General features: G+C 37.2%; 1 protein-coding gene across 2 annotated transcripts in view; it reads left to right on the forward strand.

The window, feature by feature from the left end:
- The window catches only part of LOC101956908 (von Willebrand factor A domain-containing protein 5A), a 29,685-nt gene extending 17,562 nt beyond the window's left edge, over positions 1-12,123 (forward strand). For both annotated transcript variants that reach the window (XM_005339503.5, XM_078047232.1), the window contains 8 exons: positions 5,236-5,350; positions 6,145-6,309; positions 6,586-6,686; positions 7,005-7,252; positions 9,104-9,235; positions 9,605-9,735; positions 11,247-11,373; positions 11,891-12,123. In XM_005339503.5, the coding sequence (XP_005339560.2) occupies positions 5,236-5,350; positions 6,145-6,309; positions 6,586-6,686; positions 7,005-7,252; positions 9,104-9,235; positions 9,605-9,735; positions 11,247-11,373; positions 11,891-11,970 (1,099 nt within the window). In that variant the 3' untranslated portion in view covers positions 11,971-12,123. The remainder of the gene's footprint in view (positions 1-5,235; positions 5,351-6,144; positions 6,310-6,585; positions 6,687-7,004; positions 7,253-9,103; positions 9,236-9,604; positions 9,736-11,246; positions 11,374-11,890) is intronic.
- The last annotated feature ends 1,927 nt before the right edge of the window (positions 12,124-14,050 follow it).

Below are 14,050 nucleotides of genomic sequence, written 5' to 3' on the forward strand. Positions count from 1 at the left end.
TGTATTGGCCATTCAGTTGTCTCCTTTTGTGACAGAGATTCAATTTGCTTTCCTATTTTTTAAAAATTTTATATTATATGATTTATCTATAGTTCACTTTATAATCTGAATGCAAGCACATTGCTGACTATATGTTCCAAAAATATGTTTTCTCACTATATAGCTTGCCTTTTTACCCTCAAAGTTTTATCTTTTGAGTAATGGTTATTCTTATTATAATTCAATTTTTGTTCTTTTTCTTTATGATTAGTGTTTTTTTAGATGTATTTGTGTGTGTGTGTATGTTTTATTTGAAGTACTTTCCTATCCAACATAATGAAGATATTTTCTTTTGTTGTTTTTATATTTTGTCATTTTGTCTTTTCTATTTAGATATAGAACATATTTGTAAATTATGTTTTTGCAACATGTGTAGTAGCCGATCATGTTTTATTTTTATCATGTAAACATCAATTTTTTTGTCATTTATTGAAAATTTTCAATTTCCCTCACTGATGGGCATGCCCTGTTTTCACAAGTATGTGCCTGTTCCTGTGTGGCTTGATTCTAGATTTCCTGCACCCCTCAATTGGTCTGTCTATTTGGATGTGTGCCAATATTACACCATTTAAATTAATGTGGCTTTATGTTTAATCTTGATTTTTCAATAAGTCCTCTACTTTGTTCATTTTTAAGGTTCACTTAGTTATATTTAGGACCCTGTATTTATATTGTAATTGTAGTATTACCTTGTCAGTTTTTAACCAAAAAATATCTAGTATGATACTGATTAGAATTATACTGACTTTTTAAAATCAATTAGTTAATTAGTTTATTTTAATTAGGCACATATGACATCATAATGCATTTTGATCCGTTGTGCATAATTGCAGCACAACTTTACATTTTTCTGGTTGTACACGATTCAACATCACACAATATGTGCACTCATACATGTACCTAGTGTAATCATGTTCATGTCCATCTCATTCCACCATCTTGCCTGCCCCCTAAAATCAATTTTTGGAGGATTTAGTATTTACTATGCTGAGTTTTCCATCTATTTACAAGGTACATTTGTCCCTCAGTCTCTGTGCAGCATTGGTTCCACAACAACCCTAAACTACCAAAATCAGAAGATGTTCACCTCTGACATACTTGGCATAGTAGTTGTATATAACATACTTACAGTCTCCCATATACTTTTAACCATCTCTAGATTACTCATAATACCTACTACTACAATGCAAATGCTAGGTAAATTGTTGCTATACTTTATCACTTAGGAAATAACAGAAAAAGTGGTCTATACCTGTTCAGTATAGACAAAATTAAAATTTATTTTTAATCTTCTGTTGATTAAATCTGTAGACAGAAAATCTATAGACACAGGAGGATAACTATATGTTTATGCACTCATCTTCCCCACAAAAAAGGACATTCTGCTAAATGGTCACTATAGAACTATTTAATTTAGAACATGTAGTATTGAGATAATATCATATTCCATATAGGCCGTATTTGTCAGTTTTCTAATAATTTGATTTTTAGTTTTGTTCCTGTTGTAGAAACAAATCCAAGAAGAAATATTTTATTTAGTTGTTTTGACTCTTTTGTCTTTTTTTACTGGAATAATTCAGTTTTTCATTACTTTTATAGGATTGATAGTTCAAAGAGAACTAGACAGATATTTAGTAGAATCTCTGTTTGTATTTGTTTGACCCTTTTAATTCATGTTTAAATTAACACTAAGCATTTTGGGTAGAAATATTGCAAAAGTGTAACATTAGGCCTGGTGATATTACCTTTGACAACTTAGTTACATACAGGGTGCTTTGTGACATATAAATTTTAAATTTGGTAAACATGTTGTTTTCCACAACATTTACTCAAATTTGTTACTTTAAAAATTATGTTATTACTATTTCTGGTAGTGCAATGCTATTCTTTTCTTGTGTTTGATTTTTTTTTCAAAGCAGTGATTGAATTGAATCCAGAGCCCTACACATGCAAAGCAGCTGCTCTGCCACACAGCTGCATCCTCAGCCCACAATGGTGACTTTTAAAGTATCAAGTTTTCCACATTCACTAGTGGCCATCCTTCTGTAAAGAAGAGCCTTTTCTCTCTTTCCTCTCTTCCCTTCCTTCTTTTTGTTCTATCAATATATATTCTTGAATTCTTCCACTATTTTTTAATGTATTAGGTGGCGTAACTATCATCATCTTTTTAGATTCTCAATATTTCCAGATCTGATCAATGGGAGCCCCTTTTATGTGCCCCCGTATCTTTTCCATGTGTTTCTTAGGTATTTGAATATTTTCTTGTTTTCAACCCAGAATGTGCCCTTCCCCGGCCTTCACTCAAGCGTTTCCCAAGAAGCCCTGTTCCATTTGGTTGGAATCATAGGTAGAAACCAGCATTGAGTGCTACCTATGCTTCTGACTATTGGCTGATACTGATTCTAGGTATTTCAGGGGACAGAACTAGCAAATATTTTTTTAAAAATCTTAAATTTTACTGATTCCAAATTTCCAATTCAATAACATAGCATTCTTTCTCTTTATCTCAAATTCTATGTTGATGTCTTCTTTCATTCAGGTGAAAAACTTAATTTTCCACAAAATCAGTGAATTTATTTATTTCCTTAATCTAACAACACATTCAAAATCTCTCTGTAATATTTTATAATTCTATGCATAGAGACTTTCATGTATTCTTCATTAGTTCATCTTCTTTAGGTGTTTGATATTGTTTTAAGTAGTATTTTTTCATATTTTTATTGAATAGATATTTAATTTCACTAAAGAATTAATTTTTCTTACATTAACTTTTATATAATGACTGTGCCTCATTGAGATATTAATTCAAATGGTGTACTGTAGATTTGTAGTGCAAAAATTGCCTTTTCTCCTATTCTGTGGAAGATTTCTTCTTAAGTATTTGCTAGAAGTTATAGTGGACTCTCTGGAACTAGAAAAGTATGGAAAATTATTTTTAAAATAATTTATGTTTTTGTATGTTCTTATTTTTATAAAAATTTGAATATTTTAAAAAAATTTCTTTGCAATAACATTCTACAGATATCACCTTAAAGTGTCACTTAATGTCATGATGTCTATAGTGATACTACTACCTTTTCAATTCTGATGTTAGTCATTTGTACCTTCTATTTTCTTCACATAGAAGTTTATCAATTTTCATGATCTTCCAAAGACCACTATTTTTTGTTTTGTTCATCCTCTCTATTTGTACAAATTTTTATTTCATTTTCATTTGTTCCTGTTTCTATCATTTTCTTTCATTTAAAATACTTGGTTTAATAGTTGTTCCTTTTCTAGTATCTTGAGATAGATGTTTAGATACTTAATTATGAGGCTTCTTGTTTGTTTCTAAGTCAAGTTTTTAAAACTATAAATGTAAGTATATCTGTAGTTAAATTCTGAATTTGGACTTGTTATTTTTCATTTGCAAGTTTTTGAGCATATTTCCTAATTAATATGCTCATTTTCTTTTTAAGCTGTGTTATTCACAAGCACATTGCTTAATTTTCTCACATTTTCTATATTCGTTTAGTTATCAGATATTTTATATGAATGTTCTTAGAAATTCTTTAGACTCTAAATTATATCCTGCCTCCTGCAGGTCTTACTCTGTTCTGATGGATGTGTACACTAGAATCAGTCAATCTTGATATGATTAGGATCTAATTAACTTCAGCCATGGTGATGGCCAGTCTATTTCTAATTCTCCTCTATGTCTTGAGTGTAGTACCCTAGGGTTCTGTCCAAACAGCTGAGAGGTTTTCAGAGACACTACCCTGTTGGAGACCTCAGTTTGTACTTGACACTTTCCTCAAAGGGTAAATGGACATCTGGTACCAGGCTCGAAGCTCTTGGCTTCCTTCCTCTTCCAGGATTTGGCACTTAGCTTCTTAAAGTCTTTGTACACAATTGACTCAATTCTCTTTACTGCTTTCAAATAAATTATTAAAAATATTGTGTACAGCTTCTCACTGACCAGAAACAACTCAGTCCAGCATTGCTGAGATCAGGACAGGGGAAAGTTTGATTCACACATTCAATTGCTATGAAGTCATAAAAAGAAGTCATATGTTTAAGTTCTAGTTTATCTTCTTGCTAGATGTTTGGAAAAATCAATTAATCTCTAAGCAATGGTTTCTTTACCTGAAATGGTGATACTTATAGTAGAACTTACCTTGTAGGTTTATTGTGAGGCTTAAAAGAATAAAACTATGTAAAACATCTAGGAATTGTCCTCGACACAAAATATGTACTATATACATTTTTGTTATTATTGCCGTTATTATTTTTATTATCATTGACATGAATCATGTTAGTGAGTTATAGGCATTTTTAGTTTAGTTTTTATAAATAAAAACATTTAAAATTATGCTTATATGCATTGTATAATATGGTATAGAGTTTAAAAATCATAGTGGAAATTTAAAGATGAGATCATAAAGAGACTAGCAGAATGTGATCTTTTGGGAGAATGACTCCAGTTAAATCACTGCAATTACATATCTGGTCCTATCCTCACAAGTTCAGAGTATTAATCCTAATACTGATGTCATTTGAGGGTGATGAGTCACACAAACACATGTCAAAATAGACACATAAGCCTGCATTCTAGTGTATGAATTTATGATGAAAACTTTCATTTCTGCCATTTTAAGGCTTATCATAGTATTACTAAGGCATTGTCTGTTTATGTACAATTTTATTTTGGAACCCAAATTGAGGTTAAGAATCTCCATCAGTGCACATGGGCCACAACAGGATGAGAACTTTTATCTTAAGAGTAGGAGGCACATTTCCATGCCCTAAACCTTGCAGGAGTAACATCATGATGCAGCAGTATCAGTCAGGCACTGATGACGGTTTCTAGCTTTTCCTTGGTTTGCTAGGGGACTCTTGTAGTTAGTTATAGCAGTGTTCTAGTCCCATGTCTACCATTTATAAAAGATGTGATCCTGCACAGATTTCTTAAATTCTTAGGGTCCTTGTTCTTTATGTGTGAAATGAAACACAACCTTGCCTCTGAGGAGACTCAGGATGATTCAATCATACTATTAATTTCAGGAATTTATTAAGGTTCCAAAATATACAATATTCTCAATAAATGGCTATTACAACTTTTCTCAATGAAGTAGATAATCTCATCATGTAGTTTTCACCATTATGTATAAATTTTATAAGTTCCTGTGTCTAACCTCCATTCATTTACAATTACAGATGTTTCTCATTTGGCATTGGAGAAGGTGCCTCCACCAGCTTAATAAAAAGCATTGCCCGGGTGTCAGGGGGAACTTCTGAGTTTATCACAGGCAAGGACAGGATGCAGCCCAAGGTGAGGGGCAAGCCATGTGTCCAGAGGTGGTCAATCCAGACCTATGCAGCAGGGTGGGGTACACTGCTGCAAGGGCGAGAGCCTAGCTTGCCTCTAACATGCATTTTTCCAAATACCCAAGGTATGAATTATATTTTCAGAGGGGCTGATTGGGTCTTACAGCAAATATTTTTACTTTGGAGAATGGCATCTGACCCTAATAGCTGGAAGTCCAGAGATAAGATTCTGAAAGAGCTTGGGCTGGGGATATTGCTCAGCGGTAGAGTGTTTGTCTGACATGCATGAAGCCCTGGGTTTAGTCCCAACACCACCAAAAATAAAATAAAATAAAATAAAAAACCTCCCTGAAAGAACTTTAGGTCTTGTATTTAAGTGCCCAAACAGAAACTAAGAGCTTTGGCTATCATGTTTGAGATTCCAGGCCTGTGCTTCAGGACCTCTTTTAGTGTCAAATTGATATTCCATTATCAGTGTGCACAAGGAAAAGATATCTCTGGTTCTGTTTCTAAGTTCCTCTTTCCCAGTTACTGCCATGCCTTCTCTAGTTCCATTCTCCATGGATCAACTTTCCCTAGCATATCCTTCATTCACATTTATGCTATTAAATCTCTCAACCTTAGCTTCCTGTATGTAAAGCAAGATAAATAATACCCATATCCCCAAGATAGGGTTAAGGATTAGACATAACTTGTATTGTACCATATAGCAACTGATACATGATAAATATTGAGTTAATTATAATTATCTTCATCCTTTTTTTATTTATGCTTATTGTATTTCCTTTCCTCCATCAGGTTCTTAGGTCTCTGAAGCACTCTCTTCAGCCTGCAGTAGAAGACATCTCCTTGAGCTGGAATTTGCCTCCTGGTGTGTCTGCTAACTTGCTTTCTCCAGAGCCAACTGTCATCTTTAGGGGTCAGAGGTTGATCCTCTATGCCCGACTCACTGGAAAAATGCCGGTGAGTCCCAGTTCTTATTTGTTTCTCTGTTCAGAGTAGCTACTGCCCTGACAGATTCGTTGAAGCTGGTTGGTGTATTAGGATTTTAGTAAGAGGTTGTAAATGCCAGGTAGAACCAGCTCTCTATCTCCCCCATCATTTCAGGTTTCTGGTTTCCTGGGATACCTAATCACTACTAAGAAATGATAATGTGCTGAGCTGGGGAGTTGCCCCAGTTCTGATCACTTTCTCTGTGATCTTTTCTTTTTATCACTTTTGTTCTTCTCCAATTTGTAGGCTGCAGAGGCTACAGGAGAAGTAGGCCTCAAGTACACGCTCCAGGACAAAAGATTTGAGGATAAACTGACATTTTCTCTCCAACCCAAGCCAGATGCTGAGTGAGAATTGTTTTCCCTTCTCTTTCTTGTTTTTCTGACCCTTTGCTCCACTTCACTTCCTTGCCTTTTCATCTTGTTCCTTCTATTCTTATTCTTCCTTCTTCTTTTTTTTTTCTCCTTTCTTACTGCTTACTTCTTTGGACTGTGGCTTAAAATGTGTCCTTGTATTCATTCTTTCTTTGTGTGCCACTCTGTTTCTATTCTTTCCTTCTCTAATTTTTCTTTCCTCTGCTATCTCTAAATTTTAAGAGCACCTGTTAGCTAGAATGTGGGTGTTTTTCCCCACCTCTCTGGAAATTTCTCTTTTTTTTCTTTCAGCCTCACTATTCACCGTCTTGCTGCCAAATCCTTCATCCAGACCAAAGACCTTGGCCTCACACAGACCCCAGCAATGGACAAAAAAGACGTGTTGAAGATCAGCATTGAATCTGGAGTCATCAGCTCCTTCACAGCATTCATTGCCATAAACAAGGAACTCAAGAAGCCAGTTCAGGGGCCCCGGGTTTACAGGGAGATTCCAAGGCCAGTTCTGTACAAAGCCTTTAAGAGCCCAAGGATTTTATGTGGTGAGTTCTATTCCATGCATAAGTCTCATGGATAGCTGCACACACTATTTTAAGGAAATTGTTGTGAAATATTTTTAAAAACATTGGTTTTTTTTCAAAAAAAATTACATACACATTTAGTAGTAGATAGACACAATAACTTTATTTTATTTGTTTATTCTTATGTGGTGCTGGAGACTGAACCCAGTGTCTCACACATGCCAGGCAAGCACTCTGCCACTGAGCCACAAACCCAGCTTGCCCTCCACCTCTAGGATTTCTGCCTAGTGTTAAAATTTTGTCTTACTGAAGTAGAATATAATCTATTGGCAGAGAGATTTAATATGAAAAGGATAGTAACGTGTACAAGGTGCACATAATCATTTAACAAATAGTTTAAATATGAAGCTGATTTATGTTCTTGATAATGAGGTAGCTAATGATTATCCAAATGGCTGACATTTGGAATGATGTGGGCCTGGAAGTGGTGGAAGTCAGGACTCAAAGAAAAGGCAAAGATTTAAAGGAGTCACTGGGAATAGTTGGAAAATGGATTGTCCAGAGAGAAATAGAAACATCTGTGAAGGAGGGTTGAGGGTCCAGTTAAGTTTGGCACCTTGACTTATTTTGTGGGACCACACTGCCAAAAAAACCCCTTAGCTTATGTTTATCTTTTCAGCAACTTTGGCATAAAAATGTTGGGCTCATTGCAGTTTGGGGGTTTTGCTAAATTGGGTGTAATGAAAGGAAATTACCGATATGGATTTGTAGATGTTGATAAGCAGTTGGCAAAAATTAAAACTGAGATGTAGATTGAGTACACAATGAAGATGGAAGGAGGTTGATATATAGGAAAGCAATATATCAAAAGATATATTAAAGACTTAAGTGATTAAAGATTAAAGACTTAAGTGATCTAGAGGAAGTGAAAATTCAGATAAAACAGGAAAACTTGGATATTTATATTTAAAAGTAAGATTTTTTTTCAATTTATTTTTTATAAGTGAAACAATTCTTTGTGATAACAAAACCATCATGACTTGGGAGAGTGAGACCGAAGAAGAATAGAACCCAAGTAATTAAATTGAGAAGGTTAAAAACCTGGCTGTCTCCATGGGAGCTGAAATCTCTCAAGAAGATGGCCGCCCTAGGAATAGAGTGAAGTCTATGGTCTGGTTTTCAGTTTCCTTAGTGGATGATGGGAAATGACCAAGAGTTTGGGAACTGACAGTAATAAGGACATTTGGGAGGTATCGTGTGAGGGTGGAGGAATATTGATCTGGACTGAATAGGTTGCCAAACCTGGATGGTTGGACTGCAGTACATGGAACAACAGCCAAGTGAGAGAGATGGAGGGAAAAGAATGTTTTGGGAGGATTCATGAGTCTTCATTTAAGACTTAGTTGGAAGGAGCCTCTTGAAATGAAAGTAAAGAGGTAGGTAAGATTGTTTAGCCTGTGTCAGGGGTTAGAGAGGGCATAATAGAAAATAGAGATCTGAGAGTGTAAGGGTGTGTTGTGTTCAGTGGTGAGCTCATGGGAGAAGAATGACACAGTTAGGGTAGAAACTGAAGCTGACTGATATGGATGGGAAAGTGTGTGTCTCAAATAATCCTTAGACTTTATATTATTTTGGCCTGCTGCAGACAGCAAGGGCAACTCATTGTGTACATCGGTATTTTTCAGCTTTTCAACAGAACTCAGGCTATAGTGATTGTTTTTATCTATGGTAACATGGGATTCAGCTTTCGTTGCTACCATGACATATCAGGAGAATGGTTAACATCCCCATAGGCCTATAAATCACCGTGGTCCACAGTGTAAGTGAGCATCTTTCCAGGGACATTTTCTCACCACTGTTTGTCACACATAGGATCAGGCGCACCTCTATTACATGCTCAGAGCTTGGGGAGTACATACTCATCTCTCAGATGTTCTGTCTCTATGATGGGAAAGCCGTGTTCTTCCAACAACAGCAGGACCAAGTCAAAAAGTTCTCATAAAGGTGAGGTGGCTTTATTTCACTTCCCTAATCTACCATGTAGACTTTCTAGTCTATGATGTCGACTAATGGGATGATTTCTAAATAAACACAGCCTTTTTCCCCCTCTCTACCTGCATAGGTTGTCTGCAGGCAACAGAGTTCTGTCTGGAAACAGCAGAACTCTGCTTTCACCCTGTTTGGGCCCCCATTTCCCTAGTCATCCTTTTACAATTTGGGTTTGAAGATAGACCTGGGTACTGTCTGACCATTCTCTCGGGAGCAGACTGGTGGCAGCCTGTCTCTGAATCCTGCAGCTTATCTCAGGTGTGCTCAGAGTTCAGGGGCTCAGTGGTTTCCTCTCGTTCCTTTTTTTCTATTTTTCCCTCAAAGTGATTGGAGGCACTAAACTTATGCAGCTGATTGACCTCCAAAAAGCAAATGGTTCCTGGGATCTGAATGAAGATCTGACTAAGATCCTAGGTGTGAGTTTGGAAGACCTGCTTGCTGCACACCCTGCCCAGGTAAGATTCAAAGAAAACAATGGAGTAGGTATACTTTTAAGGAAGTAAAGTTTGTAATGGGGAGTGGGGATGTGTATTGGTCATTGTTTCATCACTGTAACCAAAATACCTGACAAAAGCAACTTAAAGGAGGAAAGATTTGGCTCAGAGTTTTTAGTCCATGGTCAGTTAGCTCCATTGCTTTAGCCGTGAGGTGAGGCAGAATAGCATGGAGGAAGTGCTTGGTGGAGTCAAGTTGCTCAGTTCATGGCAGCATGGGAGAAGATATAGCGTTCAGAGCATGTCCTCAATGTTCCACTTCTTCCAAAAATGCCCTGCCTTCTCCCAATAATCCACTCAAATCATTTATCTACCAAATGAATTAATATACTAATGAGGTCAGAGCCCTCATTATCTAATCATTTCCTAAAAGCTCCATCAGTGCATTGTTGCATTGAAGAACAAGTTTTGACATCTTTGGGGTACATTACAGATCCAAACCATAAAAGGGTAGATCAGGATCCACCTGAGAAAGCAGAACACAGAGGGATCCATAGACATAGTTAACTTCTAATAAGTCAAAGTTGAAAGTTTTTCTGGTTATTTTAGAATAGAAATAACAAGGAATTTATGGGCCAGCTAGTAGGAGTTCATGTGAAGGTTGATGGAATACAAGGAGAAAGTAACAATCCTTTGGACTTAAAATCATATTCCTTTCCAGACATCTTAAATGTAAAGTTAAAACTCAGGTTGTCTTCTGTACCAGGAATTGTACTAACTTAACATTCATGACCGCATTTACTCCTCATTTCAATTAAATAAGGTGGGTCCTATTCACGTTGTTGTTTGTAGATAAAGAAGCTGAAGCTTACAGGAGTATAAATATGTGTCTGAGCCAGTGAGTGGCAAAGCTGCATTTAATGCTAGGACTATCTGTCCTCAGAACCACTAATAATAACCCCACTATTAATAGTAAAGAATGTGGTTCATACATAAAAATGTACATCAAAGTCAGGATAGGTGAGTACAAATGGGAGCCACCTAGTTATTTTAATAATTGCAATATACTGACAGAGATAAAATATATTCAGAATGTACATTCAGTTAAGGTAACTTGCTAAAACTTCTACTCCTAGAGAAATTGATAAAATATGATGGCTGTCAAAAACATAAAAGACAAATCCCATTTCAAACTTTCAAACTTAGGAAAACAACGAACTAACCTTCAGATTTTCTATGATCTGAACATGCAACATCCATGAGTCACCTGTGGCTATTAGCCTTGGAATTGTGGCTAAGGTTAAAATAAAAATTTTAATTGAATGGAGGTGTTCTATGTTGTGAAATATATACTGACTTCAGGTAAAAAATAAACAATGTACAATGTACTATCAAAATTATTTTATGTTGATTTCAAGTTAAAATAATGATTTTTTATAGTGTATTGGCTTACATAGATACTAGCTGAAGTCAGAGCTCACCAGTAGAACACATGCTTAGCATATTGAGGGAAGTCTCTGTCTATTGTTCAGCATGTGGACCTCTCAGGCTGGGCCACTGTCCTGGCTGTGGTCTGGCTGCACACCCATGGTAAAGACCAGAAGATGGAGTGGGAGCTTCTAGAAAGGAAAGCGGTGGCCTGGATTCACACCCAAGCAGGTAAGAACACACTCCCAGGGCCTTTCCTTCCCTCCCAGCTGTGCACCTCCAGCCCTGGCAGAGGGTAACCCCAAGAATCTTCATAGTCACTTCTTTCACGGTCTTGGTCCAGACAATTTCTGATCTCTCAGGAGTCCTTTCCTTGGCAGGAGGAGGGTAAAATCTTGGATTTGAGGTAGGATGGGGAGAGTTGAGTAAAGATGTAAGGGAACATGATGGGGAGTGTGAATTTCTACAAGGACATAAAGTATGCTTGCTCTCCTCTCTCTCTCTCAGTACTAAGCTGAATAAGTATCCAGCTGGACTTGGAGAATCTCCTCCTTGGAGGTTTATTATCTCACAGCTGCTGAGTGATTCTGAGACCAGGGAAAAGTAAAGGAGAATATGGGCATGAAGTAAAGAAAAATAAAGAGCATTGAGGAAAGATAAAGCAGAACTCAGGGTTTGGGGGTCACTGGGAGAACAGCTGTCTCATCTGCTGTCCCCCATCCCTGATGGTTCTTAACCTTCTTCACAGGCTCCAATGTGCCCACGCTTGTGAAGACTGCAAATACTCTCCTGAAGTCATCTGTGGACCCTGCTGTCTTTGCTCCCTAAAGATGTCTTCCAGCAAAAAGAAAAAGGCGGGGTGGGGGGAGAGGTTTCTCTTTGGCTATCAGCACCCTTTCACCATTTCTTCTACTGTAATGCTTTGTGTTTTAAATCTCACCTATATCTCTCTTGAAATAAAAGTAAAGGATGTTCACACCACCTTGCCTCTCTAAGCACATCCCTTTGAATGTAATCTTCTTTCCCCAGCATGACCCTCAGACAAGTAATGGTGGTCCCAGAACCTATACCTTTCCTAGAGAAGTTCAAAGCATCCATATGCAATACTTAATATTCTTCCCAGGCTTTCCAGAGTGATGGCAAGAAAAACAGGTGACATGGGCACCAGACTAACAATTTCAATATTCGATGCCAGAGATTGCCTAAATGATAGAATTTTCTGTACAATTTTTGTCACCCATTTTTTGCTCTTATATATTTACCAGAACTCTACAGGTAAGCTTTGAAGTCTTCTATCTTTGAAGGAAGAGTTGGAGGGCAATTAAAAGCCAACATCAGTGTTGATGTGACCTCAAGATTACAAAGAGAAGTACATGAAGGGTACACTGTGAGCCCTAGCCCTGTTGGAATCCTTCTCAGTGAATTCTTCTTGGGTTTGTGAGCCTATACCAGATGCTTTTGCTTTCAATCTATGCCTAAATGACATGGGTTGGGCTAATTGTTGGAGACAGATGTTGTCTTAAATCCTGAACACCTTGTAATAGGATTATAACCTTAGCGCTAGCCTGAACCCATGAGCACTGCATATTAGGTTCTGATCTAGTGCAATAGAGAAAGAGTAGGATTGATGGTAGACCTGAATCTGGGTTGCTCACCACATAAAGAACAGTGGAAATCCATCTGATGGCTCTCATAACATCAGAATGAAGTGGCCCTATTTGCTGTATTGTCAGTATTAGAATGCCTATTTGTATGCATACTTTGTTTTCTGGTCTTTCATAGATTCACTCATTGAATCTTCATTGCTTTTATTACCCTTATTTTCTGTGTCAAATTTGCTGACATGTCCACTGTTCGAACTGAATTCTGTCCCCACATCTCCTGTAGGCTGATTTACTGTCTTGCAAGAAGCAAGCAAAGGGCAGTTTTCAGAAAATCACATATAGCTAGGTACATGAAGACTAAGGCAAATGGCTCAACCCCTCAGGGGTAATTTTTCCATTTTCAGAACTGGGGTGCTAACCTACAGTCTATTAAGACTTTCATGTTGAATTTTCTAGAATTTGAAGCAGGACCTCAGTAGTTTTCTCTCAGTTATTGCATCATCTATGTGAAAACTGACTTTAGGAAAATTCATGTGATTGCACCATGGATTCCAATCTGAATGTTCCTCTGAGTTTGCTATGGCTGTGATCAGTGGAACAGGACTGCAGGATCACCTGGATGCTTGATAGAAATGTAGAATTTTGGGACAACATCAAAGATTACTTTACTGAAGTCAGCATTTTAGCAAAGTTCCCTGGTTAACTCGTATGCACATTGGAGTTTGAGACCTGGGGGCCCAGTATGGTCAGGTGGCTGAATCCCACTCTGCAATCTAGATCATCTTTATCTATCACATGAGTATTATTGCAAAAGAAAGTTTTCCAAGGACCATGAAACATCTGGAATTACCCTCTGCACATAAAAATATGTCACTGATGTGTTTTATACATAGAATTGGTCACTACACTTAATGTTCAGCCCCCTTTTCTCACTTTTCAGCTTTCAGACCAAACTAGGATTTGAGGCTGCCTGGCTTTCAGGAACTGATGATACAGGCTGGGAACCCAAGAGAAATGCTGTTCTCATATCCTTGTGGTTTCCTGCACTCTGCACTTGTTTCCTGCCTGCCAAGAACTTGGCCACAGATAGATGATGGATATCCTTGCCTCAAGATGTTCTTACTCAAACAGAGGAGCTCCAATAGAGTGAGGAGACTTAATGAAATGTCCTGCCAATTCACCCCAATCCAGCACAGTCATCCTGGGGATTGATTATCTGATATTCCTCTCCCAGTTCAGTCCTTGTTTCTTTAAAATCAATCCATCTTCCTTCAGATGAAAACCCCCATGCAATGAACCATCAC

The sequence above is a fragment of the Ictidomys tridecemlineatus genome, chromosome 4 (assembly GCF_052094955.1).
Source record: "Ictidomys tridecemlineatus isolate mIctTri1 chromosome 4, mIctTri1.hap1, whole genome shotgun sequence".
Classification (NCBI taxonomy): Eukaryota; Metazoa; Chordata; class Mammalia; order Rodentia; family Sciuridae; genus Ictidomys; species Ictidomys tridecemlineatus.